The 27753-nt window shown below is 38.5% G+C and overlaps 2 protein-coding genes across 2 annotated transcripts in view; both read right to left on the reverse strand.

The window, feature by feature from the left end:
- LOC133563103 (matrix metalloproteinase-15-like) overlaps positions 1-6757 on the reverse strand; it is a 52231-nt gene extending 45474 nt beyond the window's left edge. Inside the window, exons 1-2 of the mRNA XM_061917048.1 lie at positions 6248-6757; positions 1251-1399 (exon numbers count right to left, since the gene is read on the reverse strand). Coding sequence (XP_061773032.1) covers positions 1251-1399; positions 6248-6364 — 266 coding nt within the window. The 5' untranslated portion in view covers positions 6365-6757. The remainder of the gene's footprint in view (positions 1-1250; positions 1400-6247) is intronic.
- A 1596-nt stretch (positions 6758-8353) lies between these two features.
- On the reverse strand, positions 8354-23384 carry zpd (zona pellucida glycoprotein d). Its single transcript, XM_061917049.1, has 10 exons — positions 23213-23384; positions 20403-20454; positions 20222-20329; positions 15640-15848; positions 15398-15555; positions 9776-9890; positions 9591-9718; positions 9094-9286; positions 8909-9014; positions 8354-8823 (listed from the first exon to the last, which is right to left on the reverse strand). Exons 1-10 carry the CDS (start codon positions 23231-23233, stop codon positions 8699-8701), a joined length of 1215 nt encoding a protein of 404 aa, XP_061773033.1. The 5' UTR covers positions 23234-23384; the 3' UTR covers positions 8354-8698.
- Positions 23385-27753: the final 4369 nt, after the last annotated feature.

Below are 27753 nucleotides of genomic sequence, written 5' to 3' on the forward strand. Positions count from 1 at the left end.
ACGCGTATGATGACACGTGTTTGTGACGTCTCGGGTTGTAGCGGACATATTAGCCCAGCACCACTTACAGCTAAAAGTCATCTCTTTTCATCGCATAATTACACAGTATTTTGGACATCTGTGTTGCTGAATCTTTTGCCATTCGTTCAATTAATAATGGAGACCATAAAGAAGAATGCTGTTGGTGGAAAGCGGTGGATTGCGGCTGCCTTTAGCACCGAAACACAGCCTGTGTTTCTTTGTTTGTTGTGAACCTTTAAGACAGAGCGGTCAAGCAAACATGTTTCTCTACGTCAACCAGCAAGTTTTTGGATGGGAAAAATTTGATATTAGGTCAGCTCTTACCGGAGACTTCAGTGGATTACGCGACCTCATCCTGCAGCTCAAAAAGTCAGCTGTGATCTTGGCTCCTCAGCTTTTCTCAGAGACACTGGCGTTCACCGCAGCAATCCGACTTTCAGGTATGACTTTTTAATCTCACTAAAATACTATTAACACAATAAGCAGATCAGGGATTTTCCAGAATTATCCTAGTAAATGTGTCTAATTACATCTGAAATGCTCCCACTGCCGCCGTCTGGAGCCGTCGCCTTTTCTTTTTTCTTTTTTAGTGCTTCACTCTAACTTTCCATCCATCCATTTTCTACTGCTTATTCCTTTTTTGGGGTCGCGGGGGGCGCTGGCGCCTATCTCAGCTACAATCGGGCGGAAGGCGGGGTACACCCTGGACAAGTCGCCACCTCATCGCAGGGCCACTCTAACTTTCCTCATCCACGAATCTTTCATCCTCGCTCAAATTAATGGGGAAATTGTCACTTTCTCGGTCCGAATTGCTCTTATTGCTGGTGGCTCACATTATGAACAATGTTCAGATGTGAAGAGCCCTCACACCGGTGACGTCACGCGCACATCGTCTGCTACTTCCGAAACAGGCAAGACTTTTTTATTAGCAACCAGAAGTTGCGAACTTTATCGTGGATGTTCTCTACTAAATCCTTTCAGCAAAAATATGGCAATATCGCGAAATGATCAAGTATGACACATAGAATGGACCTGCTATCCCCGTTTGAATAAGAAAATCTCATTTCAGTAGGCCTTCAAGTGGACATATAATAATTTACCATGATAATATGTTCTGGATGTGCGTTGGTGTAGATGGTGCATAGGTTTTCCTCCATAATCACATTTTCAACCCTCTCTGGAAGTACAGCTTGCCTACAAAACGGTTAGTATGGGGAGGTTGAGCTTACCTGATGGTGGCAGCGTCCGTCTTCCCAGTCACCTCCAAGCCGTAGAAACGCTGCATGTCACTGACGGCTTGGGACAGGATCTGAGCGGACTGCATGGTGGACATCTGTCTGCTGGCCTGAGACAGGTAGCCAAACTGACGTAGCCATGCCTGCAGGAGGAAGGTGAAAGGTCAGGAGAAATCAGCTGTAACAATCAGAACACGGTATGGTTTTGGGGCAACTATGCTCATCCAGGAACACAACCATTGTCTAACAACTGGGGAAATATCTTAGGAAAAAGAGAAAGCTGATTGAAACCAGATGGCTTCTAATAATATTAGCACATTCCTGCGCCTTTCTTTGCAAAAACAGCCGAGATGAGCAGAAGGATGCAAACAGATGTTAAGGAAAACAATTAAAACATGACATCAGACTTGAATGACTGCGTCAAAAACACTGAAATCTGCTGTTCACAGCCATCAAGATGCATATAAGGTGCACTAAAACAAAGACTCCACCAGTTACTCCCGACTTGAAGCCTCAGCATGACTCAAAAACAACACAGCAGGGTCACGAGACTCCTACTTTAATGCACGGCATGCAGCACACACCCGTTAAAGTGCACAGAAGACAACATCCATGTCTGCATAAACAACTAATTGTCAGAATGGGCAAGAAAATTATCTACATTTTGATGAGGTTTAAATAACGATATTAAGTACCGTATTTCCTTGAATAGTCGCCTAGCCGCCGGGGCGCTAAATAATTTAAAACCTCTTCTCACCCATGAATTGATTAACGTGGACCCCGACTTAAACAAATTGAAAAACTTATTCGGGTGTTACCATTTAGTGGTCAATTGTACGGAATATGTACTGAACTGTGCAATCTACTAATAAAAGTATCAATCAATCAATCAAAAAACCCCTGCACTTACCAATGACATACAGTAAAAAATTGAGTGTGATTAAAAAAAAAAAAATTAAAAAATTATTCTGCATCCACGGCCTGGTGGTTGGCGCCCACTTTTACACCATGCTGTCTGCGTGCCTGCCGGACACGTGCATCTCGCTGCTTCTTTTACGAGATTGCAATGCATACTTGCTCAACAGCCATTCCTTTTACACTGATGGTTGTGATGTAGGCAGCTTTAACACGCTTGCTGGTGTGCGCCACACTCTGTGAACCTACACCAAGCACATTTCTGGAGAGAATTGGCTCTGTGGCACATTATAAACGCAGCATAGGGATTACCCATAATGCCGTGTATCCGTGACTCTTGGATATATTATACACACGCCCCCAACCCCGCCCACCTCAACCGACGCACTGGGAGAGGGGTTTGTTGCTAGCGCCTGTATAATATAGCCAAGAGTCATGGATGCCATTGCACTCTGGGTAAGTGTTATGTTGCGTTTATAATGTGTTACGGAGCCAATGTTCTCCAGAAATGTGTTTGGTGTGGGTTGACAGAGTGTGGCACAAATTATTAAGAGTGTTAAAGTTGTTTTATATCACAACCGTTAGTGTGAGCTGTATGGCTGTGGAACAAGACCCCTGGTTTACACACAATGGAAGCAAAAAACAACTCCTCTGCCATTTAAAAAAGACTGCAGGGGAAGCGTCGCTCGTTATATTGCGAATTTGACCAAGCGGTCAAAGTAAGCATACGTATCTTAAATTGGGGAGCAAATTTTACCCGGCAGTAAATCAAGGCAGGCGCATATCACATGCCCGGCGGCTTTCCAAGGAAATACGGTAAACTGTGTATCACCAAATTTTGTTCATTAACAATCGTTTCTCATCATCATTTCTGGGTGTTTTTGTAAAAACAACACACTATTAGAAGTGTGAGGAACGAAACATACAATGAAACAGAACTATAACATGGAAATATTTTCTAAAAACAACTATAATGGAGTTAAAGAGCAAAAAACCACACAAAAAATAAATCATGGTTGTCTAAACCTGCAGAGCCTCTTATTTTGATATCATGAGATTTTTGTGTTGCAGGCGTTAGGGCTGAAGCTATCGAATATTTTAGTATTTGGATGTTCTACTGAAAAAGTCAGCGATGGCCACGCCTGGGAATCATTTTTGTTGATTTAACCCCAAATTCCCACCCTATAATATCTATAGATGCTGAGTGCCAAGCAGGGAGGTAATGGGTCCCATTTTTATAGTCTTTGGTATGACTCGGCCGGGGTTTGAACTCACAACCTATGTGATATATTTCTTTTAAAAAATGGTTTGACTGTTTAATATATTTTGGCATAATTAGACAATATTACAACAAAGTTGACATAACTTGCGATTACATGGAGTACATATATATTTTTTCTCCCAAAATAGAAAGAAATAATACATTTAGTAAGAAAAGTTACAGTACATTGTTGATACATATTTCCAGGCTTTTGAGGGCCTAATTAAAGGAAGTGGCGGGGCCACATCTGGCTCCCGGGCTTTGGGTTTGACACCTGTGGTATAGAGCAGTGGTTCTCATATGGGGGTACGCGTACCCATGGGGGTACTTGAAGGTATGCCAAGAGGTAGGTGAGATTATTTAAAAACATTCTAAAAATAGCATCAATTAAAATATCCTTTATAAATATATTTATTGAATAATACTTCAACAAAATATGAATGTAAGTTCATAAACTGTGAAAAGAAATACAACAATGCAATATTCAGTGTTGACAGCTAAATTTTTTGTGGACATGTTCCATAAATATTGATGTTAAAGATTTCATTTTTTGTGAAGAAATGTTAAGAATTAAGTTGATGAATCCAGATGGATCTCTATTACAATCCCCAAAGAGGGCACTTTAAGTTGATGATTACTTCTATGTGTAGAAATCTTTATTCATAATTGAATCACTTGTTTGTTATTTTTATATCTTTTTTTCCAAATAGTTCAAGAAAGACCACTACAAATGAGCAATATTTTGCACTGTTATACACTTTAATAAATCAGAAACTGATGACATAGTGCTGTATTTTACTTCTTTATCTCTTTTTTTCAACCAAAAATGCTTCGCTCTGATTAGGGGGTACTTGAATTAAAAACATGTTCACAGGGGGTACATCCATGGGCGTCGCCAGACAGATTTCACTGGGGCACGTGCCCTAGTGTTGATCTGCGGTGCCCCAGTAAAAATTTTACCAATAAAAAAAAAAAACGCTTCAGTTTTAAGTCTACATAACATAGACAACAGCGCACATACTACTTAGTATGGTAATTGATTGCTACTGTATTCACTCTACGTAACAATGAGCACATGGCTAATTAATATGGTCATTTATTCAAGTGTGGATGAGACTTGGTTGAGAGAGAGAGTGAGAGAGAGAGAGAGAGAGAGAGAGAGAGAGAGAGAGAGAGAGAGAGAGAGAGAGAGAGAGAGAGAGAGAGAGAGAGAGAGAGAGAGAGAGGATGCGAATCACTGCTGAGGTAGGTAACGTTAGCCAACAACAATTTGTTAATTATATTATTTTGATTTTGATATGACTCAAACTGTAACTCCTAGATGGATTTAAGAAAGTTATTCGCCCGCAGCCTTGAAGAAGCAGCAGGAATGAGAGATGTAAGTAAAGTCCTAGCTAGCTAGGCAACATAATTGTCTTAAATTGATGCTAAGTTAGCTAACATTATTCCTTGTATCAAGACAAACATATTAATTTGCTGTACGAGCTGTCGGGGGAATTTCCAATGAACATGAAACATAATGTTGGTTATTGTCTGCTGGTTCTGCATCAATGATGATTTGGAGTAAGCATGTGTGAGTTGAGTGCTTTTCAAATGGTTTATCTTCAGGAAGAAAAACATTTTTCCATAGCATCAAGACGTGAGCCAAATTTTTAAATCATTCAAGTTTATTTCACAGAAAAATAGCACAGTAGACTTGTCTTGTTAATCGGTGTGACTTTGACTAAAATAATCTTGTTTTGTCACCAGAAAAATGGCTACAGCTAAAGCATCTGCTTTTGTTTCCAGAAAAAATATTAACATTTCCGTATTTGTTTTCAGAAAGATGACTGAAAATATCGGGTTTTGTTGCCCCATTTAGAGATTTTAAAAATATATTTCCATGTCTGTCCTGAGTCCTCCTCCAACTTGTTAGTCGGTTTGCCTTTTGCTAAAATACTCACTAAAAGTCACTAGAAAAATGGCTAAAAATAGCTGGTTTTGTTGCCACAATTAGATTTTTTTCTCCCTAAACTTTTTTTTTTTGCACACGTGACTGCGATTCACTGAAAATGACACACAATTCACTTTTATGTCACGACCCAGCAGTTGGGAACCACTGGTCAACTGTATAACAGTTACTGTAATATTTCCTTGTCTGTCCAGAGTGATTGACCACTTTGCAAAAATGAAAAGGAGACGTTACAGTTTAAGATTCATTGCTCTTCCTTTTTGCTTTTACCAGTAGCAGTTTAGAAGTCTGGAGTAAAAAAGTGCACAAGTAGGTCAAATGCATTAGTTAATTTCAGGTGGTTAATCAAAGATCCATACAACATCATCTGATATGATTTCATAGTTAAAAGCAGTATTTACGTATTTTTTATGATAAATAAGTGCTAAAAATGTTTTTGCTTGCGCGCTTTGCACGCTCACATGAATTATTTGTGCCCCAGGTGTGCCCCAGTACAGTATTAGGTCTAGTGACGCCCCTGGGTAGATCACTGAAAAAAGGTTGAGAACCACTGATGTAGAGCAAAGGCTGTGAATAATTTATTTTTAATGAATTGGCAAAATTTAAAATTTCAGAATGTCATTATTGGGAATCTACAGGACAAAAATGTATGTATTTCACTATTGAATAAGGCTGTAACCTAACACCATGTGGACAAAGTAAAGTGTTGTGAATACTTTCCGGATACACTGTATGCAACCCCATTATTGTGACTTTTAGTACAATAAAATGTGATTCCCCCCCCCCCCCCCCCCCCCCCCGCATTAATTCGAATCAAGGTCAATTGGCAGTGGAAACGTGGACATTACTTTGGGTAACATTTACCTCTGCATTGAAGCCGTCCTCAGCGGGGACATCTGCTGCGTAGCAGCCAAGGACCATAATCATCACAAAGACCGAAGTGATCCGGGTTTGAGTTCTAGGTTCTTGCTTTGACATCATCGATCAATGGAGGACACAAAGGAATTATTCTCCAGCAAGGCAGGAGTTGTGGCGGGGACACAAAAGTGCAGCTCGCCTCCTTACATGAAAACCCAAGCAACTAGCCGCTAAAGAAAAGAAAAGAAAGTTTAACAATCCATAGCTTGATGGCTCCACGTTAAAACACCGCTTTCAGTCCACGACGGAGCTAGACGTCCACTTTCTGCACACACAAAAAGTCAACTTGAAAGTTTAATCGGCAAAAAAGAATGCTAAGGCAATCCTTAAAAGTCTTCATTGAAGTTTCATGTCCTCCATAAAAGTTATAAACAGAAGATCGAAATTAAACAGACGAATAGGTCGTCAAATAGCTCCTCGGTTGAGGGTCCTCCCCTCTGACAACTTGGGGGTGGGACAGCAGAACCAGTATCATTATCAATATCGTCACTTTCTACCGCTTGTCCCTTTACTCATTTGTATTAATTTGTCTGACTTTAGCTACATTGAGTTGATTTGCACCATTCATTGTTTAATGCTCAAAACAATTGCATTTATTAATGTTATCAAATAGGTCACGAGTTTGTTTGAACAAAAATATTTCAGTAAAATAGTGATGCCGTTTAATTCGGATTAAAAGCAAAATCACTTTAACATTTGTAAGCAATGGTGAGAATGCATTTAGTATCGCCCACCGATGTGAAAGCCCTCCCCTCTATCAGACCTGTTGAGCGAAAGGACACAGCGCCCTCTGCTGTATTTAAAACAGCACTACAACTGTATGGATCATTTACTTTAAGGCAGTGGTTCTCAACCTTTTTTCAGTGATGTACCCTCTGTGAACATTTTTTTAATTCAAGTACCCCCTAATCAGAGCAAATCATTTTTGTTTGGAAAAAAAGAGATAAAGAAGTAAAATACAGCACTATGTCATCAATTTTTGATTTATTAAATTGTATAACAGTGCAAAATATTGCTCATTTGTAGTGGTCTTGAACTATTTGGAAAATAAGATGTAAAAATAACAAATCTTTTGAAAAATAAAATGATTCAATTATAAAGATTTCGACACAGAAGTAATCAACTTAAAGTGCCCTCTTTGGGGATTGTAATAGAGATCCATCTGGATTCATCTTAATTTTAATCATTTCTTCACAAAAATAGAAATCTTTGACATCAATATTTATGGAACATGTCCACAAAAAAAATCTAGCTGTCAACACAGAATATTGCATTGTTGCGTTTCTTTTCACAGTTAATGAACTTGCATTTATGTTTTGTTGAAGTATTATTCAATAAAAAAAATTAAGGATTTTAATTGTTGCAATTTTTAGACTATTAAAAAAAAAAAAAAATCACATATCCCTTGGCATACCTGCAAGTACCCCCAGGGGTAACCGTACCACCATTTGAGAACCAATGCATTAGGGGACTGAGATGGCGACTTGTCCAGGGTATACGACACCTTCCGCCCGATTGTAGCTGAGAGGCACCAGTGCCCCTGCAATCCCGTAGGGAATAAGTGGTAGAAAATGGATTGCTTTCCTTTAGTTACTGTAATTATAAGCTTTTTTTGTCCCCAGCATGACATATATATATCTCCTTTCTATGCAAACAAATTAATCTTAAAACTAAAATATATTTCAGCATATGCATTTACATCAGTGGTCCCCAAACTACAGATACAGCCGGCCAGCGTCCAAAATTTGGCCCGCATGAAGTCCCAAGTTAAAAACAAAAAAGAAAAAAGTTTTTTAAAACCTGTCCTTTCTAATCTATTTTTTACCGTTACTCTGTGTCTCCTAACCGCGCAGGCAAATCGTTTTGTCTAAAATGCCTTTTCCCATCGATTACGTAACATCGCGCTTGCGCCGCAGCAAGTGCGTGCATGCTTTCCATGCACGTGGATTTGTGTATACAAATAACCCAATGCAGCCTCGGGTCAAAACTGTTTGGGAACCCCTGGTTTACATAATACACCACAGAAGTTCATACAGCTAAATAAAAACACAATTTGACCCTCAAATTTTTTTTATTGCATTTGTAAAAACATCCTTGAGAAAGCAACTTGAAAGTTGTCTCAAATAATGCACCCAAGTGTATTTACAAAGACAAAAACGGTCTGTTGGATATCCAAAAACTAACAAATTTCAGGCTTCAATGAGACCAACAATCAGAAGTTGAAGTCAATGGTTATCTGCTTCCCTTCTTACTACCTTAAATGAACGTCATATGATTAAAAAACTATTTTAGACAATTGTCATCCTACAGTGTTTGACATTTTAGCCCTGCTTGTTCTGACAATAACATAGCAGGGATAATAGCACTGTTGACTTTTTTTTTTTTTTATTGAGCTCTTCAGGGCTGCTCAATTTGTACAGCATGCCTCCTACTGCCAGCTCTTGCCACAGCAATGAAGAGGGTAAGGAGGAAGCCCACGGTCCAGACACCTGCTACAGGCAGTACAACTGTCGTCAAGACACCTGGGGATAGGAAAAAAAACACTGTACAGTAGCAGCATGTGTCATTCACACAATATCAGCCAGCAAGGGGTGATAATTGGCTTACTGGATAGAGGTTTGCCTGGTATTTGAGTTTTGATGGGCCCGTATGATATAAGCGCCTGGGGAGGGTCTGCTCGCACGGCTTCCCTCTTAGCGATGGATTTACAGTTCTGTAAAGAAAGCGAAGCACCTCTTAAAAATAAAAATAAAGTGTACATGCTACAGTAGCGAGGTGGACCATGAGCTCACAGGGGTGCAGGACTTCCTGTCATCCGGGTCACAGAGCTGCACAGTGCAGTGCAGGTAGAATTCGTGGGGCTCGGTCGTGAATCGAAACATTTCAAAGCTGTAGTGAAGGGTGGAGCTCTGCCCGTTTGTGTCGGAGTGTTGGGAATGTTCATCGCTCAGATTGTGGAAGGACACAGTATTGTCATTCACGCACCTGCACACAGACAGCAAAAGTAATGCATAAAATGTCTACTTTTATAAGGAAACAGTCTTGAACGCATTGAAATAATCCCCTCAATGGATTAAATCGCTGGAATATGAAGACATAAATCCGTAAACGTGGATGCATATGCAAAAGTGCAATATATTTATCTGTACAGTAATCTATTTCTATCTGCACCTGATTGCTCTTTTATCCTGCACTACCATGAACTAATCCAACAAAGTGTCACTTATCTGTACTGCAAAGTTGAAATTTGAATGACAATAATAGTAAGTCTAAGTTAATATGTTCAAACCCATTCAAAAGCAGGCTGTGGTCCAATCCCTCAGAATCATTGGCTTGGTGACTCTGTGTGGCCCAACAGTCGTTGATGCGAAGAAGAAAGAAGTCCGCAGGCTCTGTCACGGTCACCTCCACAAACACCTGAAAAGAATGAAAAGTGGGAAAACAGCACGACAAAAGAAGAATTTAACACCTTACCTTATCTCCCAGCTCAATGGTGGGTGCACTGGTGAAGGCTTGAGTGTAGCTCTGATCGGTGTACAGACTCATCTGTATGATTGCCTCCAGCTCATCCACACGCACCATCGCCTCACTGGGTTACCAAAACACAGGCCATGAGGAATATATCACTGCAGGTCCAAAGCGTACGTATTGGATCACTACCAGCATGATGAGATCTACATTTTTTAAGGTTAATTTTCATAGGTTTGTTTGTTAAAGTACCAATGATTGTCACGCACTGACGAGGTGTGGTGAAATTATTCTCTACATCAGGGGTGTCAAACATACATCCCGCGGGCCGGATCAGGCCCGCGAACAGGTTTTATCCAGCCCGCGGGATGAGTTTGCCAAGTATACAAATTAACCTGAAATTTTTGAATGAAAGAAACAGCTCTTCTACATGTGTCTACTGGATGTTGCAATAGCAATTCTTTGTATCTCTGTAGATCAGGAGTCGGCAACCCGCATGCGGCTTTTGGATCACTCTGTGGCTCAGCTGCAGACTTGCCGACCCCCCCATTTTTCCGGGAGGTTTTCCAGATTTCAGTGCCTCTCCCAGAAATTTCTCCAGGATAACATTCTCAGATTTTCACCCGGACAACAATATTGAGGGCGTGCCGTGTTGGCAATGCCTTAAACGTCCTTTCGACCATGTCGTTGCGTCCACTTTAATACTATGCTATTTGAGTGCCGGCCCGCCACATCTAGTGTGCGGCTGCTGACTCAATGTGCAAGCGACTGCAAGGCATACTTGTCCAACAGCCATACAGGTTACACTGAGGGTTGTGATATAAACAACTTTAACACTCTTAGTAATATGCACCACACTGTGAACCCACACCAAACAAGAATGACAAACATTTTGGGAGAACATCCGCACTGTAACATAAACAGAACAAATACCCAGAATCCCATGCATCCCTAACTCTTCCGAGCTACATTATACACCCCCACCCCCCTCCGTGCGTCAGGTGAGGTGGGCAGGGTTTGGTGGTGCTATTAACGGCAACAGGTGAGTGTAAAAAAAAACAAAAACAAAAAAAGTTATGATTTGTACATTTAAACAGAAAACAATCTGAAGGAGTCTTTATTTTTAAGTTATCGTGCAGGGATTTTACCAGTCAGGCGCACTTGGGAGTAGATTTTTCTCCATGTGGCCCCCAATCTAAAATGAGTTTGGCACCCCTGCTCTACATTTCTGTCGTTATATATTATTTATAAAGACAGGGACTAAGTCTTTGGACCAGGAGGACTTCGGAGGCAAAAAGCCAAATAACTGGAATAAGAACCAATAGTTTTTGCTTTTGTTTACAGATTCTGCACCATTGTCTTTGTGATATAGTATGTAATAAGACAAAACTTTAAAGTGTTACATTGCCTTACTGCTAAATAGTTCAAATTCATACTTTTTGCTAAATATTGTTATACAATAATCTTGAAGAAAGTAAATTAAAAGTATTGGCAATAAAGGCCCTGTATTTAATAGAGCAAATAATTGGTCGTTCATTAACAAATTCTTAAAGCCGGCCTAAACTTGTCCGGCTTTTCCCTTGGTCCAATTGCGGGGTGCTTTGAGCGTATACGCTGATCAGAAGGGGTTACAGAGTGAACACAGTCGTTGAAAAACACAAACCAGAAAGACACGATTGTGAGAATGTGCTACAAATATAAGGCTTGTAAAGTGAGGAAACAAAAGCTGAGGCGCTTTGTGTCCAATCTTTAGTAAAGACTAGCAAAATGTGTTTAGTTATGCACATTAATTCATATTTCATTATGTTTCACTGTAAATAGTTGGAAAGTTACAGATTGTCCATTTGTAGCCATTTATTCAATGTTGAACATAGAGTAGGGCTGCGAATCTTTGGGTGTCCCACGATTCGATACAATATCGATTCTCGGGTCGCGATTCAACTATATATCGATTTTTTCAATTCAACGCGATTCTCGATTCAAAAACAATATTTTTCCGATTTAAAACGATTCTGTATTCATTCAATACATAGGATTTCAGCAGGATCCACCTGTCTGCTGACATGCTAGCAGAGTAGTAGATTGTTTTAAAAAGCTTTTATAATTGCAAAGGACAATGTTTTATCAACCAATTGCAATAATGTAAATTGGTTTTAACTATTAAACAAACTAAAAATATGACTTATTTTATCTTTGTGAAAACATTGGACACAATGTGTTGTCAAGCTTATGAGATGCAATGCAAGTGTAAGCCACTGTGACACTATTATTCTTTTTTCTTTAATTTTTATAAATGTCTAATGATAATGTCAATGAGGGATTTTTAATCACTGCGATGCTGAAATTATAACTAATATTGATACTGTTGATAATATTCATTTTTGTTTCACTACTTTTGGTTTGTTCGGTGTCATGTTTGTGTCTCCTCAATTGCTCTGTTTATTGCAGTTCTGAGTGTTGCTGGGTCAGGTTTGGTTTTGGAATTGGATTGCATTGTTATGGTATTGCTGTGTATTTTGTTGGATTGATTAAAAAAAAAAAATAGATTCTGAATCGCACAACGTGAAAATCACGATTCGTATTCAAATCGATTTTTTCCCCACACCCCTAATAGACAGTAAATAAATCCATTTACATACCATATAAAGCAATATTTATATTTTTGGGTAGAATATAAAACTCAAGCAAAAAAAAAAAATATTAGCCATTTGGGAATAGAGAAAGCAGGTTATTTTTCCATAAGCCGAGCTAAGAGAACCAGCTCCCCTGAAAGAGCTGAAATTACTTGTAAAGTCTTGCTGCAGGGGGAAATAAGCTCCAACTGACAAGCAGCATACCAGAAAATCCTTACACAGCCTCCATGGTCTCATACAGAACATCCAGTGTAACAGAGGTGATTAAATCATCTCCATGACAACTAAACCATCTGAATCCACTGACAACAAATGAGGACCAAAAATAGATTGCAGAGGACAGTAAGGTCTGCAGAAAGGATTGGTCCTCTTAGGACTTGTACACTGACTGCAGAAACAACGCAGGCTGGTCAGATCCTCTGGCTCAACCCACGGAAACATTTTCCAATTGCTTCCCTCTGGGAGGCATCCATAATGTTTCCTACTTCCTGTCAAGATAGGCCTCGAAGTCTATTAAGTACACTGATGCAAACAAGGTTTTTCGGAAAACCTTGACTATAAATTAACATAGGGTCCATTATCTAATGTTAACATTAAATTAAAATTAATGACAAAAAGCAAAACTGAATACTAATCCCATAAAAATAGTGCCTGCAAACCAAAATGGTCGACTACACAGTCTTGTGTGTTAGAGAGCAAGGAACAAAGGTCAAATAAAAAAAAAAAATTTTAAAAACAAGTGGTGGTCTAAATTTACTTGTGGCGGGCTATGACAAAAGGAATGTATGATAAGTATTGGTATCACGATACATCTTTCTCTCCATTGGGCGATATCGATATCAAATCAGATAAGAGCCAGAATTATATATACTTTATTTTGTAGTGTGAAACATTAGAAATAGCTTGATCAGGTGAAATCACTTACTAATTAAACAGAATGGTATACATAAAAACACTAGTAATGCATTGATCAATACTGAAAGATTGATACCGCCAATACCAGATATTTAGGCTGTAATATAGATTGTCGAATCGAAATATCAATAGTTTGATATTTTAGTTAATTGAGATAATTTAGCAATAACATGAACAGTGTGAAAAAGTAACGAAACTTGTGAATGAGGCAATGTTGGATGCTTTTATTGAGTGCTAATTTAGTACATGTTCAGTATTATCACGCTAACATGCTCATGTAACTCAGTCCAGCTCAAGGTGTGGCGCAGGGTCTAGTTAAAACAATTGTATGGACAATTTTTCCAATACCTCCATTCACTGTAGGGTGGAAATGGCGCAAAATATTTTCTTCCTAGGGCGGGGGAAAATATTTGAGAAGCACTGAATGGTGAAATCATTTTTACGCTAATGGTAGTTAGGATTATTATTATTTATTTTTTTCAAACAATTTCATAATTTTACTTATTTTATGGTTTGAGACACCATTTTTGTACTTAGTATGATTTTGTTCTGTTTTTTTAGCTCAACTATAGTTACTTATGCCATTACCTCAATATACTTCAGAATTTAAAATACCCGAGTTGTATTTATACTGTGAGCCATATTTGAAATACTCAATTTTGTCGCAGATATCTTAGGTAAGTTTGCACAAAGTATCGTATCGCATCAGTATCACAAATACTAACCTAAATTTTACTCTATTGGAAAGAAAATTGGTGGTATTGCACATCACAAAAACAATGGCCTATACACCTTAGGACAGTGGTTCTCAACCTTTTTTCAGTGATGCACCCCCTGTGAACATTTTTTTTTAATTCAAGTACCCCCTAATCAGAGCAAAGCATTTTTGGTTAAAAAAAAAGAGAGAGAAGTAAAATACAGCACTATGTCAGTTTGATTTATTAAATTGTATAAAGTGCAAAATATTGCTCATTTGTAGTGGTCTTTCTTGAACTATTTGGAAAAAAAAAGATATAAAAAATAAAAAAACAAACAAGTTATTCAAATATAAATAAAGACTTCTACACATAGAAGTAATCATCAACTTAAAGTTGTAATAGAGATCCATCTGGATTCATGAACTTAATTCTAAACATTTCTTCACAAAAAAAAAAAAAAAATCATCAATATTTATGGAACATGTCCACAAAAAATCTAGCTGTCAACACTGAATATTGCATTGTTGCATTTCTTTTCACAGTTTATGAAATTACATTCATACTTTGTTGAAGTATTATTCAATAAATTTAAGGATTTTTGAATTGTTGCTATTTTTAGAATATTTAAAATAAAAAAAACACACGTACCCCTTGGCATACCTTCAAGTACCCCCAGGGGTACACGTACCCCCATTTGAGAACCACTGCCTTAGGACTTATGTATTTAGGTTGAAGTGGTAATTGATTTTGGAGTCACCTAGTGGTCATTAACTTATGCACATGACTTATTACGGAGTGATCTGAATGATGCAGACAGGTTTAAAATGAGTCTGCCTTGGAGACTTTGTAGCTGTAAGTAATATGTAGCTCTAATTATTTTATGTTCATTATCGTTTTATCCAATTCAATTTTGTTCAGTTGAGGACACTTATTACATACTGTGTGCAGCTCCCAGCAGCCTATGGCCTACAAGGTTCACTTTTTGTCCGACCAACCTTGTGTGTTATTGGAAGACATTTAGATGTTGACTGGTTGCCCAGCTTTGCACAATTGAACAGGACTACATGTATCAAAGATTTTAAACGTAAGCTGATTTTAGATATTGTTTTGTGCTGATCTCAAACCAATATTATCGGATCGGGAGCTAAGTAAGTGAAAATTGAGTTAGGCACATTTGTTTTCTATTATACACAGGCCTGCAAGTAATAGTGTTGGAAAGGACGATTTGATGAAACAAATTAATTTCCGTGTACCACTAAGCTGCTGGTGATGGAAGCAGTTTTTTCTTTACATTTCTGTGTTATTGTTGGATATGTTTGGGAGAATTTAGTGAGCAACAAGGCTAAAATCAGGCAGAAAAATCAAATAAAAAGTGACTTTACCTAATAATGGGGTTGACTGGGAAAGGCAAGCTGACTGTTCTGACTAATGGAAAGATACAGATGAACTCCAGCTTAATGACTGGATCCCGGATGATATTTCCTGCGGCCCGAGGCTCTGTTTGAAGACTCAGGGTATATATGACATGAGTGAAGTTTTTCTATGAAGCAGAAAAATGAACAATCAAATGGTCGTAATGTATTGATGTATTCCGCATGGATGTTAGGACATAATGCAGGCTTACCTCAAGCGGCTTTCCGCCGCAGTCCATATATTGATCTTTGGATACCTTGACCACAAAGTACGGAATGTTGCCGATAACTTCCCTGTGTGCTTTGCACTCTCTGTTGGGCAGGTGCAGAGCCTCGACAGGCGCATTGTAATACAAGAAGAACGCTTCTGTTGCGCTCAGTCCCATGTAGTCTTTGGTGCAAAGGACTTTGAGGTGTGCATCTGTGAAAAAACAAAAACAAAATTCAAATAAAATAATTTAAGATCTAACAATCCGGTGTTCTGAAAAAATATGCTGCTTCATAAAAAAATGCAACCAGTTGAATAATCGAATAGTTAGCAACATGCAGCAAGTAACGGACAGATTTTGATCACATTTTCAGAAAGTGTCTAAAATAGGTCCTGGAACAAGTGCTTTTGTCATTTATCATTTTCATATACGGGCTTGCAAAATACTTATTGTTGACATTCACTCCATCACCATAAAGTACAGACAAGCCATGCATTTGTTTTGGTTCATTTCCTGGTATGTAAAAAAATGCTAAAAAGAAAAAATAACCACAATATACTGCAGCAACATTTTAACGTTAATATGGTTATTGTTTCAATTTAAGTTTACTTGTATAGTCCTTAATCACTAATGTCTAAACGGGCTGCACAAGCCACAATGACATCCTTAGCTCAGATCCCACATCAGGGCAAGGAAAAACTCAACCACATGCAACATAATGTCACTTTGCATGTGGTTGCGTTGATGCGCATGCTCAGAAGCGTCGGGTGGCAAATTTTTGTGGGTAGCACATGTTCTCAGTACACTAGCTAACAGGAGTTTATTGCAGTGTGTTTATTAGCAGAAAAAAAAGACATGAAAACCAATTCACTTGAAAATTGTAACCAATTTTTCACAAAAAATATCGCTCAGACAAAAGTAACTAACCAACAAAACGTCCACTCCAGAGGATTTTTGCTTTCAAATTTACTTGGCAAAGGAATAACTGAGCATTGTTAAGTGTGCAAAAGCACGTTTAAACAGCTCTAATTATATTGTGGAAGCTGTAAGCAGGCATATCCCAACCTTCCCCAGCGAGGGTTGTTTACAGAAAAAAAAAAAACATTTATGCAGCGGTCATTATATTTTGGGTATTAGGATATGCTAAAACCAGCCCAATGTAGATCACTAAATGTACTAGGCCAGGGGTGTCAAACACCGTTACAGGGCCACCTCACAGTTACGGCTGCCCTAAGAGGGCCGCTTGTAACCATATATAAATGTATAAGAATTCATCTCATATTAAAAAATTAAAGGGTGCACATTTGATTAAATTTGTATTACAAACAGTAAAAAAATCAAAAATAGATTATTCAGTTAAAAAAAAAAAAAAAAAAGGCAGCTGAGTTGCCACAACTTCACCGTAAAATTGACGTTTTGTGTAATGGAAAAACGCTGCTAGTTTTATTTTTTATTGTAAAATCCTGGCAACTGAACTGACAGTTTTTTTTTTTTTACTGTAAAATCTATTGTCATTTCTACAGTGTACAACATGATGAATAACTTGCTTTGATATAACTCAAGCAGATATTTACTTTTAATTTTACGTTTGAAGGTAAGAATAGCATCAGCTTCACAGTGGCAGAGGGGTTAGTGCATCCGCCTCACAATACAAATGTCCTGAGTAGTCAGGTTTCAATCCCGGGCTCGGGATCTTTCTGTGTGGAGTTTGCATGTCCTCCCTGTGAATGCGTGGGTTCCCTCCGGGTACTCCGGCTTCCTCCCACTTCCAAAGACATGCACCTGGGGATAGGTTGATTGACAACACTAAATTGGCCCTAGTGTCACCACCTCATCGCAAGGCCAACACACTCACACACTAGGGCTAATTTAGTGTTGCCAATCAACCTATCCCCAGGTGCATGTCTTTGGAGGTGGGAGGAAGCCGGAGTACCCGGGGGGAACCCACGCAGTCACGGGGAGAACATGCAAACTCCTCACAGAAAGATCCCGAGCCTGGGATTGAACCCAAGGCTACTCAGGACTTTGGTATTGTGAGGCACATGCACTAACCCCTGTTCCACTATGCTGTCTATTATCAAAGTTTAAAACAGTCATTTGCATGCAACACAAATATTTCTGTCTGTCACAATGAAAAGATGACTGAGTAAATGATAAAATGCTTATTGAGTCATTATTTCAGGGCTTTCGCTGGCCAAATCTGGCCCCCGGGCCTTGAGTTTGACAACAGTGTACTAGGCCAGTGGTTCTCAAATGGGAGTACGCCTACCCCTGGGGGTACTTGAAGGTATGCCAAGGGGTACGTGAGATTTTTAACAAATATTCTAAAAAAAGCAACAATTCATAAATCCTTTATAAATATATTGACTAATACTTCAACAAAATATGAATGCAAGTTCATAAACTGAAAATAAATGCAACAATGCAATATTCAGCGTTGACAGTAGAGGTGTGGGGAAAAAAATCGATTCGAATACGGATCGTATACGTTGTGCGATTCAGAACACTCATTTCCATCCATCCATCATCTTCCGCTCATCCGAGGTCGGGTCGCGGGGGCAACAGCCTAAGCAGGGAAACCCAGACTTCCCTCTCCCCAGCCACTTCGTCTAGCTCTTCCCGGGGGATCCCGAGGCGTTCCCAGGCCAGCCGGGAGACATAGTCTTCCCAACGTGTCCTGGGTCTTCCCCGTGGCCTCCTACCGGTTGGACGTGCCCTAAACACCTCCCTAGGGAGGCGTTCGGGTGGCATCCTGACCAGATGCCCGAACCACCTCATCTGGCTCCTCTCGATGTGAAGGAGCAGCGGCTTTACTTTGAGTTCCTCCCGGATGGTAGAGCTTCTCACCCTATCTCTAAGGGAGAGCCCCGCCACACGGCGGAGGAAACTCATTTCGGCCGCTTGTACCCGTGATCTTATCCTTTCGGTCATGACCCAAAGCTCATGACCATAGGTGAGGATGGGAACGTAGATCGACCGGTAAATTGAGAGCTTTGCCTTCCGGCTCAGCTCCTTCTTCACCACAACGGACCGGTACAACGTCCGCATTACTGAAGACGCCGCACCGATCCGCCTGTCGATCTCACGATCCACTCTTCCCTCACTCGTGAACAAGACTCCTAGGTACTTGAACTCCTCCACTTGGGGCAGGGTCTCCTCCCCAACCCGGAGATGGCACTCCACCCTTTTCCGGGCGAGAACCATGGACTCGGACTTGGAGGTGCTGATTCTCATTCCGGTCGCTTCACACTCATTTGACTCATTTACAAAAACAAAATATTATATATATATATTATTTATTTATTTATTTTTTCAATCGAATAAACCACTACACAATACCATAACAATGCAATCCAATTCCAAAACCAAACCTGACCCAGCAACACTCAGAACTGCAATAAACAGAGCAATTGAGAGGAGACACAAACACGACACAGAACAAACCAAGAGTAAAACAAAACTGATCATAATCAACAGTATCAATATTAGTTATGATTTCAGCATAGCAGTGATTAAAAATCCCTCATTTACATTATCATTAGACATTTATAAAAATAAAAAGAATAGTGTCACAGTGGCTTACACTTGCATCTGCTCTCATAAGCTAGACAACACACTGTGTCCAATGTCTTCACAAAGATAAAATAAGTCATATTTTTTGTTTGTTTAATAGTTAAATTTACATTACTGCAATTAGTTGATAAAACATTGTCCTTTATCATTTTAAAAGCTTTTTTTTTTTTTTTAATCTACTACTCTGCTAGCATGTCAGCAGACTGGGGTAAATCCTGCTGAAATACAAAAGTATTGAATGAATAAAGAATCGTTTTGAATCGAAAAAAATATCGTTTTTGAATCGAGAATCGTGTTGAATCGGAAAAAATAAAATCTATATATTATCGAATCACAACCCCAAGAATCGATATTGAATCGAATCGTGGGACACCCAAAGATTCGCAGCCCTAGTTGACAGCTAGATTTTTTGTGGACATGTTCCCTAAATATTGATGTTAAAGAGTTCTTTTTTTGTGATGAAATGTTTAGAATTAAGTTGATGAATCCAGATGGATCTCTATTACAATCCCCAAAAAGGGAACTGTAAGTTGATGACTACTTCTATGTGTAGATATCTTTACTTATAATTGAATCACTTGTTTATTTTTCAACAAGTTTATAGTTATTTTTATATCTTTTTTTCCCAAATAGTTCAAGAAAGCCCACTACATATGAACAATATTTTGCACTGTCAATCAAAAACTGATGACATAGTTCTGTATTTTACTTCTTTATCTCTTTTTTCCAACCAAAAATGCTTTGCTCCGATTAGGGGGTACTTGAATTAAAAAAAATGTTCACAGGGGGTACATCATTGAAAAAAGGTTGAGAACACTGTACTAGGCTATCCAAAAATTATTTGGTTTATTTTTGTGTTATAGAATAGTTTCGAAGAAAATCTGAGCTGTGGGCAGAACGGGACACCAGGGCCGCACCCTGGACATCCCTTGTGTAAATGGAATATTAATTTTACACAGTAAACAATAAAGATGGAATATTAAAAAAAATAAAAAAAATAAAGCAAACCAACCTTTGTTACAGTGGTTATCATAAAATCCTTCCACACACTTGCAGCTGTTCCTGTCTTCAGAGAGGATACATTTCTCCGGATCGGTACAAAAGTCTACATCGCAGACTCCTGCTCAACACAACAGCACAGTCGTTAATTTCATGAGACATTTACTCAACGTTTTTTTTTTATTTGTTTTTACCTGTAACTTGGCGGTGTGCGAAGCCAAGCAGGAGCAGGAGGAAGACACTCAGCTGGTGCGAAAGACAAAATATTTCCACGTGTGTGAATGCGCCAAAGCATTCTCACATGGTTTTCTACACCAAAATGCATCTATTTAACACTCAAATTCTTCTCCAGATTTTGCCAAGCTTTACCTTCCACATTTTTCACCCGATTTAAGCAGTTCCAACTTTAAATTGTTCAGCATAGTCGGGAATCACTGGCTGTCCTTTTCAAAAAATTCCCAGAATTCCAGGTTTTCCGGGACATTTTCCCCCATTCAGAATGAATTGGCCATTTTTCAACCTATTTAAACCGTTCCACCTTCAACGCATTCCACCATTCTGGGAATTCAAACTGTACATTTTTCCAAGTTCCCCAAAAATTCCAGGATTTTCCAGAATTCCTGCTTCCACCCTTTTTTCTGGAAACTACTCCTTCCACATTTTTCAACCTCCAACTGTTTCGTCAAAACATTCTTCTTAATTAGGACAAAAAACAAGTTTATTGGACGGAAAAAATTCCCGGTTTTACCAAAATTCCAGGAAATTCCGTAATATCCATTTTCTACCCCTTATTCCGTTTGGGGTCGCTGGTGCCTACTGCTTCAAAATTTCTCAACAGATTTGGAAAAATTCCAACAACCATTTCAACTCATTCACCAATTCAAGTTTACCATTTTCAAAAGAATGCCCACTTTTCCAACTTTTAAAAAAATTCCCATCAAAATTTATGGGACATTCTTCAAATTCCACAATTCCCATATTTTTCATCTGATTCAAACCTTTCCAACTTCAAAATATTCAGCATTTTCAGGAATTGTGTGCTCTACTTCAACAATTCTAAAAAAAAAAAAATAAAAAAAATTCCGGATTCCTTTTTTCAAAATGAATTGGCCATTTTTCAGACTTACACAATTCCGACATTATTCAAACCATTCCACCTTGAACTCATCCTGGACATTCAAACTACCATTATGCCACATTCAGCAACTTTCCAGGAATTCCTGTTTTTTGGTAACTTATTTCCAACCTTCTTAAATTCAACTACTCCGTTCACATTCTTCAACCCATTCCATTTCTAACACATTCAACCCATTCTGGAAAGTCAAACTACCCCTTTTTCCAAGTTAATTTTTTTTTCCAGATTTTCCCAAAATTCCCTCACACTATTTACTATTTCAACATTTCTTGACCGGTTTAAACAATTGTAACACCTCCCAATTCAGCTCATTTAGGACATTCATGCTCCTACTCATTTTCCCCCCAAAAATCTGCTTTTCCAAAATTCCCACATTTCCAGGAAATTCCCATTGAAATGAATGCGACATTTTTCCTTAAAGGCCTACTGAAAGCCACTACTACCGACCACGCAGTCTGATAGTTTGTATATCAATGATGAAATATTAACATTACAACACATGCCAATACGGCCGGTTTAGTTTGCTAAATTGCAATTTTAAATTTCCCGCGAAGTATCCTGTTGAAAACGTCGCGGAATGATGACGCTTATAATGACACGTGCGCGTGACGTCTCCAGTTGTAGCGGACATGTTCTTCCAGCACCACTCACGGTTAAGTCGTCTCTTTTCATCGCATAATTTCACAGTATTCTGGACATCTGTGTTGCTGAATCTTTTGCAATTTGTTAAATTAATAATTGAAACGTCAAAGAAGAAAGATGTAGGTGGGAACCGGTGTATTGCAGCTGCCTTTAGCTACACATTACAACTGGTGTTTCCTTGCTAACATTGCCGAAGGTGAAGCTTTACTATGGAACAGAGCGGTAAAGCGAACATGGTTCCCGACCCCATACAAACCGGCAGGTTTCGGTGAGAAAATTGTGGTAATAAGTCGGCTCTTGCCGTAGACATGAGCGGAGCTTGCGAACTCTTACCTCCTCCCACCAGAGACACTAGCGGTCACCACACCCCTCCGACTTTTAGGTACCCAATAAACTCACTAAAACACTAGTAACACAAGCAGATAAGGGATTTTCCAGAATTATCCTAGTAAATGTGTCTAATAACATCTGAATCGCTCTCACTGCCCTCGCCTTTTTTTTTTCTTCTAGTCCTTCACTCTCACTATCCTCATCCAGAAATCTTTCATCCTCGATCAAATCAACAGGGAAATCACCGCTTTCTCGGTTTGAATCACTCACGCTGCTGGTGGCCATGATTATAAACGATGTGAGGATGTGAGGAGCCCCACAACCCGTGACATCACACGCACATCGTCTGCTACTTCCGGTACAGGCAAGGCTTTTTTATTAGCGACCAAAAGTTGCGAACTTTATCATGGATGTTCTCTACTAAATCCTTTCAGCAAAAATATGGCAATATCACGAAATGATCAAGTATGACACAGAATGGACTTGCTATCATTTAAATAAGAAAATCTCATTTCAGTAGGCCTTTAAGTTGCACAATTCCCACATTTTTCAACCTATTCAAACCATTGCACTAACCCTGGACATTCAAACTAACACTTTCCCAAGTTCCAAACCAAATCCCGGTTTTCCTGGAATTTCAAACTCTTCAACATTCAAACCATTCATACAACATTCTGTCAGCATTTCAGTTCAACTTCAGCATTGGAACATTTACACGCAATTCCTTCAGGAATTGCCTCATCTAGTTCTCAACATGCTTGTTAAGTGCCATCCATCCATTTTCTACCGCATGTCCCTTTTTTGGGAAGCGAGGGGTGCTGGTTAAGTGGAGTTAAGCTAAACAGGCTAGCTAGCAAAACACCAGTATTAGCAGCCAAGCGACACACTGAAACTCACCTTATTGTCGTTTAAAGTCATTTCTGGGTTACCTTTTCCCTCCTAAAAATATATATTGCGTAGTTTTAAAGCTCTTGTCTCGGTGAAACAGGCCGACTGGTTCCTTAGAGGGCGTTTGTATTACGACAATTAAAAACACCTGCGGTCGGCGATGGCGGGCAAACTGGATCCAATCAGCCTCACTGGCAGTTTTATAGCCCTCCTCCTTTTTATGTTAATCGGGGGGAAAAAAATAAGTTATATAAAAAATATTTTCTACCGTTAATATTGTTTGAAATATTAGCGATGATCAAAAAATAAAAAATAATAATAATGATAAAAACGGAACGAACACAATTGCTATTACTTGGGTGTAATTTCAATTTTTACCGTTAGATGTCGCCCTTTACTTCGATTGATTCAGTGTGCAATGATAAACTGGGAATCCCTTCATTTTTTTTGTTTATTTTTTTATTGAACAAAGTTGCATTTATGATTCACACAAAAGTCAAGGCACTTTCAACATCAAGGAAAGAAAAAAAAAGTGAATACAGATATGAAATATGAAAAGGGCTACCTAAATCATGTTTTTAACAAAGACATCAATTTAAAGGCATTTGTACTCTTAATCATTATCCGAGATGTGATTGATAATTGTAACCCATTTAGCCAGGGGTGTCCAAACTTTTTCCACTGAGGGCCGCACACTGAAAAATCAAAGCAAGCGGGGGCCATTTTTTTTTTAAAAAACAATCCAATATATGTATAAAAAATATACATTTAGGCCTACACTCAGGCTTAATCCCGGGGACCCCAATGGATTTTAGTAAAAATAAAATGTTAAAAATGTGTCATTATTCAGTATTATTTTTTTAATTATTATTCAAGTTTTAAATCTTTAGATCAGGGGGTCACCAACCTTTTTGAAAGGAAGAGCTACTTCTTGGGTACTGATTAATGCAAAGGGCTACCAGTTTGATACACACTTAAATAAATTGCCAGAAATAGCTAATTTGCTCAATTTACCTTTAACTTTGTTATTATTAATAATTAATTATATTTATCTTTGTGGAAACACTGACCATCTTAATGATTTCTCACAATAAATATATATTTTTGATGACATGTTTTAAATAGGTTAAAATCCAATCTGCACTTTGTTAGAATATATAACAAATTGGACCAACCTATATTTCTAACAAAGACAAATCTTCTAGATTTTCCAGAACAAACATTTTAAAAGAAATTCAAAATACTTTGAAATAAGATTTAAATTTGATTCAACAGATTTTCCAGATTTGCCAAAATATTTATTTTGAATTTTAATCATAATAAGTTTGAACAAATATTTCACAAATATTCTTTGTCGAAAAAACAGAAGCTAAAATGAAGAATTGAAATCAAAATGTATTTATTACAGTAAAAAAAAAATACTTGAACCTTGATTTAATTTGTCAGGAAAGAAGAGGACTGCGATGAGGTGGCGACTTGTCCAGGGTGTACCCCGCCTTCCGCCCGATTGTAGCTGAGATAGGCGCCAGCGCCCCCCGCGACCCCAAAAGGGAATAAGTGGTAGAAAATGGATGGATGGATGGATGGAAAGAAGAGGAAGAAATTTAAAAGGTAAAAAGGTATATGTGTTTTAAAATCCTAAAATCATTTTTAAGGTTGTATTTTTTCTCAAAAATTGACTTTCTGAAAGTTATAGGAAGCAAAGTAAAAAAATAAATGATTTATTTAAACAAGTGAAGACCAAGTCTTTAAAATATTTTCTTGGATTTTCAAATTCTATTTGAGTTTTTGTCCCTCTTAGATTTAATGTCGAGCAAAGCGAGACCAGCTTGCTAGTGAATAAATACAATTAAAAAAATAGAGGGAGCTCACTGGTAACAGGCCAGCGGGCGACTCATCTGGTCCTTACGGGCGACCTGGTGCCCGCAGGCACGGGGTTGGTGACCCCTGCTTTAGATCACCATTAGGTCTATCTGTCAATATGACATTTTTAAAGATTTAAGTTGTATGCTCTTTTTGGCAAAGAAAACCATGTTTTTTAATGGAGAAAAAAAAACACGAAATATGCAATATTTTCACCCAATAAAATTTTTAAGTAGAATATTTGAGATTATATAATAATTGGAGCTGTAAAAGGGTCAACAACTTATAACACCATTGATTATAATTCACTAGTATTTTTTGTGCAATGACACTTAAAAACAAAACACACTGATCCAAAGGGTTCCTACTCATTAAAGTGTTAAAAAATAAATTATATACATATATATATATATATACTTTTTTTTTTTTTTTTTTTTTTTACTGTTTACTTATAACACAATGGTCTCGAGATCAACTTCAGATCCATCCGTCAATTATAAGTTCTTTTGTTGTTTATGTTTTTTGTTTGTTCGTTTTAGGCCATTCTTTAAAAAAAAAACAGCTCAGTTTTTATATGGCAAACACAAAACATGCAACATTTGGGCAACATATCTCAAAGTGGAATATTTAATGTGACGTAATTGGAGCCTTGAATAGGTTAATATTTCATAATGACATTGATTTTGATTCACTAATATTTTTTAAAGAAAGAAACAGCCTGCATGGCAGCTTTGTGTTATTAGAGTAAACATTGCAAAATGTTATTGTTACATTTTACATTTGCTCTTTTATACCACTTTTTGTGTTTTGATTTTTTTCAATCGTAATTATAAAATGTGCCGTGGGGCCGTTAAAAAATGACCTGCGGGCCACACTTTGGACACCCCTGCATTAAGCCAATTACAAAATGTAGGGCCTTACCTAATGTCATGACTGAATTTATTTATTGGCTCCGGTGCCGTGTCTGACATTGGAGCTGCTAGTAGGCAACTTTTACTACATGTATATTCATACTGTATATTATCCACTGTTAAAATTGGCCCTCTGAGTGCAAGCATAACTGCGATGTGGCCCTCAATGACAACCAGTTTGACACGTCTGCCCTACACATACCTCTAGGGGTCTCCACACCCCACTGTATATACTTATTAAATTTTCTTTGTCCCACCCCTGTCATGTTATTATTTCTGTCGACAGTAAAAAAAAAAAAAACTGGATCTACAGTGGGGCAAAAAACTATTTAGTCAGCCAGCGATTGTGCAAGTTCTCCCACTTAAAATGATGACAGAGGTCTGTAATTTTCATCAAAGGTACACTTCAACTGTGAGAGACAGAATGTGAAAAAAAAATCCAGGAATTCACATTGTAGGAATTTTAAAGAATTTATTTGTAAATTATGTTGGAAAACAAGTATTTGGTCAACCATTCAAAGCTCTCACTGATGGAAGGAGGTTTTGGCTCAAAATCTCACGATACATGGCCCCATTCATTCTTTCCTTAACACGGATCAATCGCCCTGTCCCCTTAGCAGAAAAACAGCCCCAAAGCATGATGTTTCCACCCCCATGCTTCACAGTAGTTATGATGTTCTTGGGATGCAACTCAGTATTCTTCTTCCTCCAAACACGAGTTGAGTTTATACCAAAAAGTTCTATTTTGGTTTCATCTGACCACATGGAATTTCCCAATCCTCTGCTGTATTATCCATGTATCCATTTTGGTATAAACTCAACTCGAAAGACGACGAGCGTGCTGAGAGGAGCGGAAGAGCGACCTGGACTGAGGTTTTATTGAAAAATAAACAAAGTCCAACTGCTCAAGCCATGTCCTTCCTTGGTGGTCCTGGGAACCTGTGAGACCACGGCTTGAAACCGTCACAATACCGTAGCTGCGTGTGTCAAATATGAGTCATTAAATGACTCTCGCCTCCTGGTGGTAGGGGGCGCTAGTGATCCTTCTTGCGACTACTCGGCTGCAGAAGAAGTTAAATGAGTGAGGTGAATTGTGCTGGAGGAGGTAATAAAGGAAGATCTCCATCGAGACAGAGAGACTTTTAAAACTGAAGAAAGATAAGGAAGACTTCTATAAACAAGTTATCGATGCTTTTGATCAGAAGGAGCTGGCATGGACTATATTCATAAGTAAAGGAAAGACCATAATTATGTTTTTTTTAATTAAATGTGCTTTTCATGAAAGTATCCTTACGTCACTCAAATTTTTACTGCATGCCTTTGGTAAATGCCGGAGTGAGAAGAGGTTTTAAAATAATTAGTGCATGCTTACTTTTGCCGCATGCCTTTGGTAAGTGCAGGAGTGAGAAGAAGTTTTAAATTAATTAGCGCCCCGGCGGCAATTCAAGGGAATACGGTGTGTTTATTTTTTCCGAGTGATCATCTTGAAGCGTCCCCCTGTCTCGGACTCCCTCTTCATCATTTGACACGAGTTCTGGTTTCGATGACCTGCCTTATCATGCCTCAGATTGATTAGTCCGTAATGTTTCGCCCAAACCTTCGCCAATTGTGACTCATCATACAAACGGTAACCAATCATCATGGATTTTCTCCGCATTTATGTATGGATTTTTGTTCTCCTTTATCCAGGTCATTGTATTTTCTCTGAATTTTTGGGGCCTGGATTCGCAGTCCTTTGTCGTTCTTTGCAGCTTTGACCTAAGCAACCTCACTACA

The sequence above is a fragment of the Nerophis ophidion genome, linkage group LG12 (assembly GCF_033978795.1).
Source record: "Nerophis ophidion isolate RoL-2023_Sa linkage group LG12, RoL_Noph_v1.0, whole genome shotgun sequence".
Lineage (NCBI taxonomy): Eukaryota > Metazoa > Chordata > Actinopteri > Syngnathiformes > Syngnathidae > Nerophis > Nerophis ophidion.

Coding starts and splice junctions, on each gene's coding strand:
- zpd (XM_061917049.1), bottom strand. CDS start 23,233: ATGACTTTAAACGACAATAAG. Junction 9,719..9,775: donor CCATTGAGCTGGGAGATAAG/GTAAGGTGTTAA, acceptor CATTCTTTTCAG/GTGTTTGTGGAGGTGACCGT. Junction 9,015..9,093: donor ACAGGAAGTCCTGCACCCCT/GTGAGCTCATGG, acceptor CTTTCTTTACAG/AACTGTAAATCCATCGCTAA.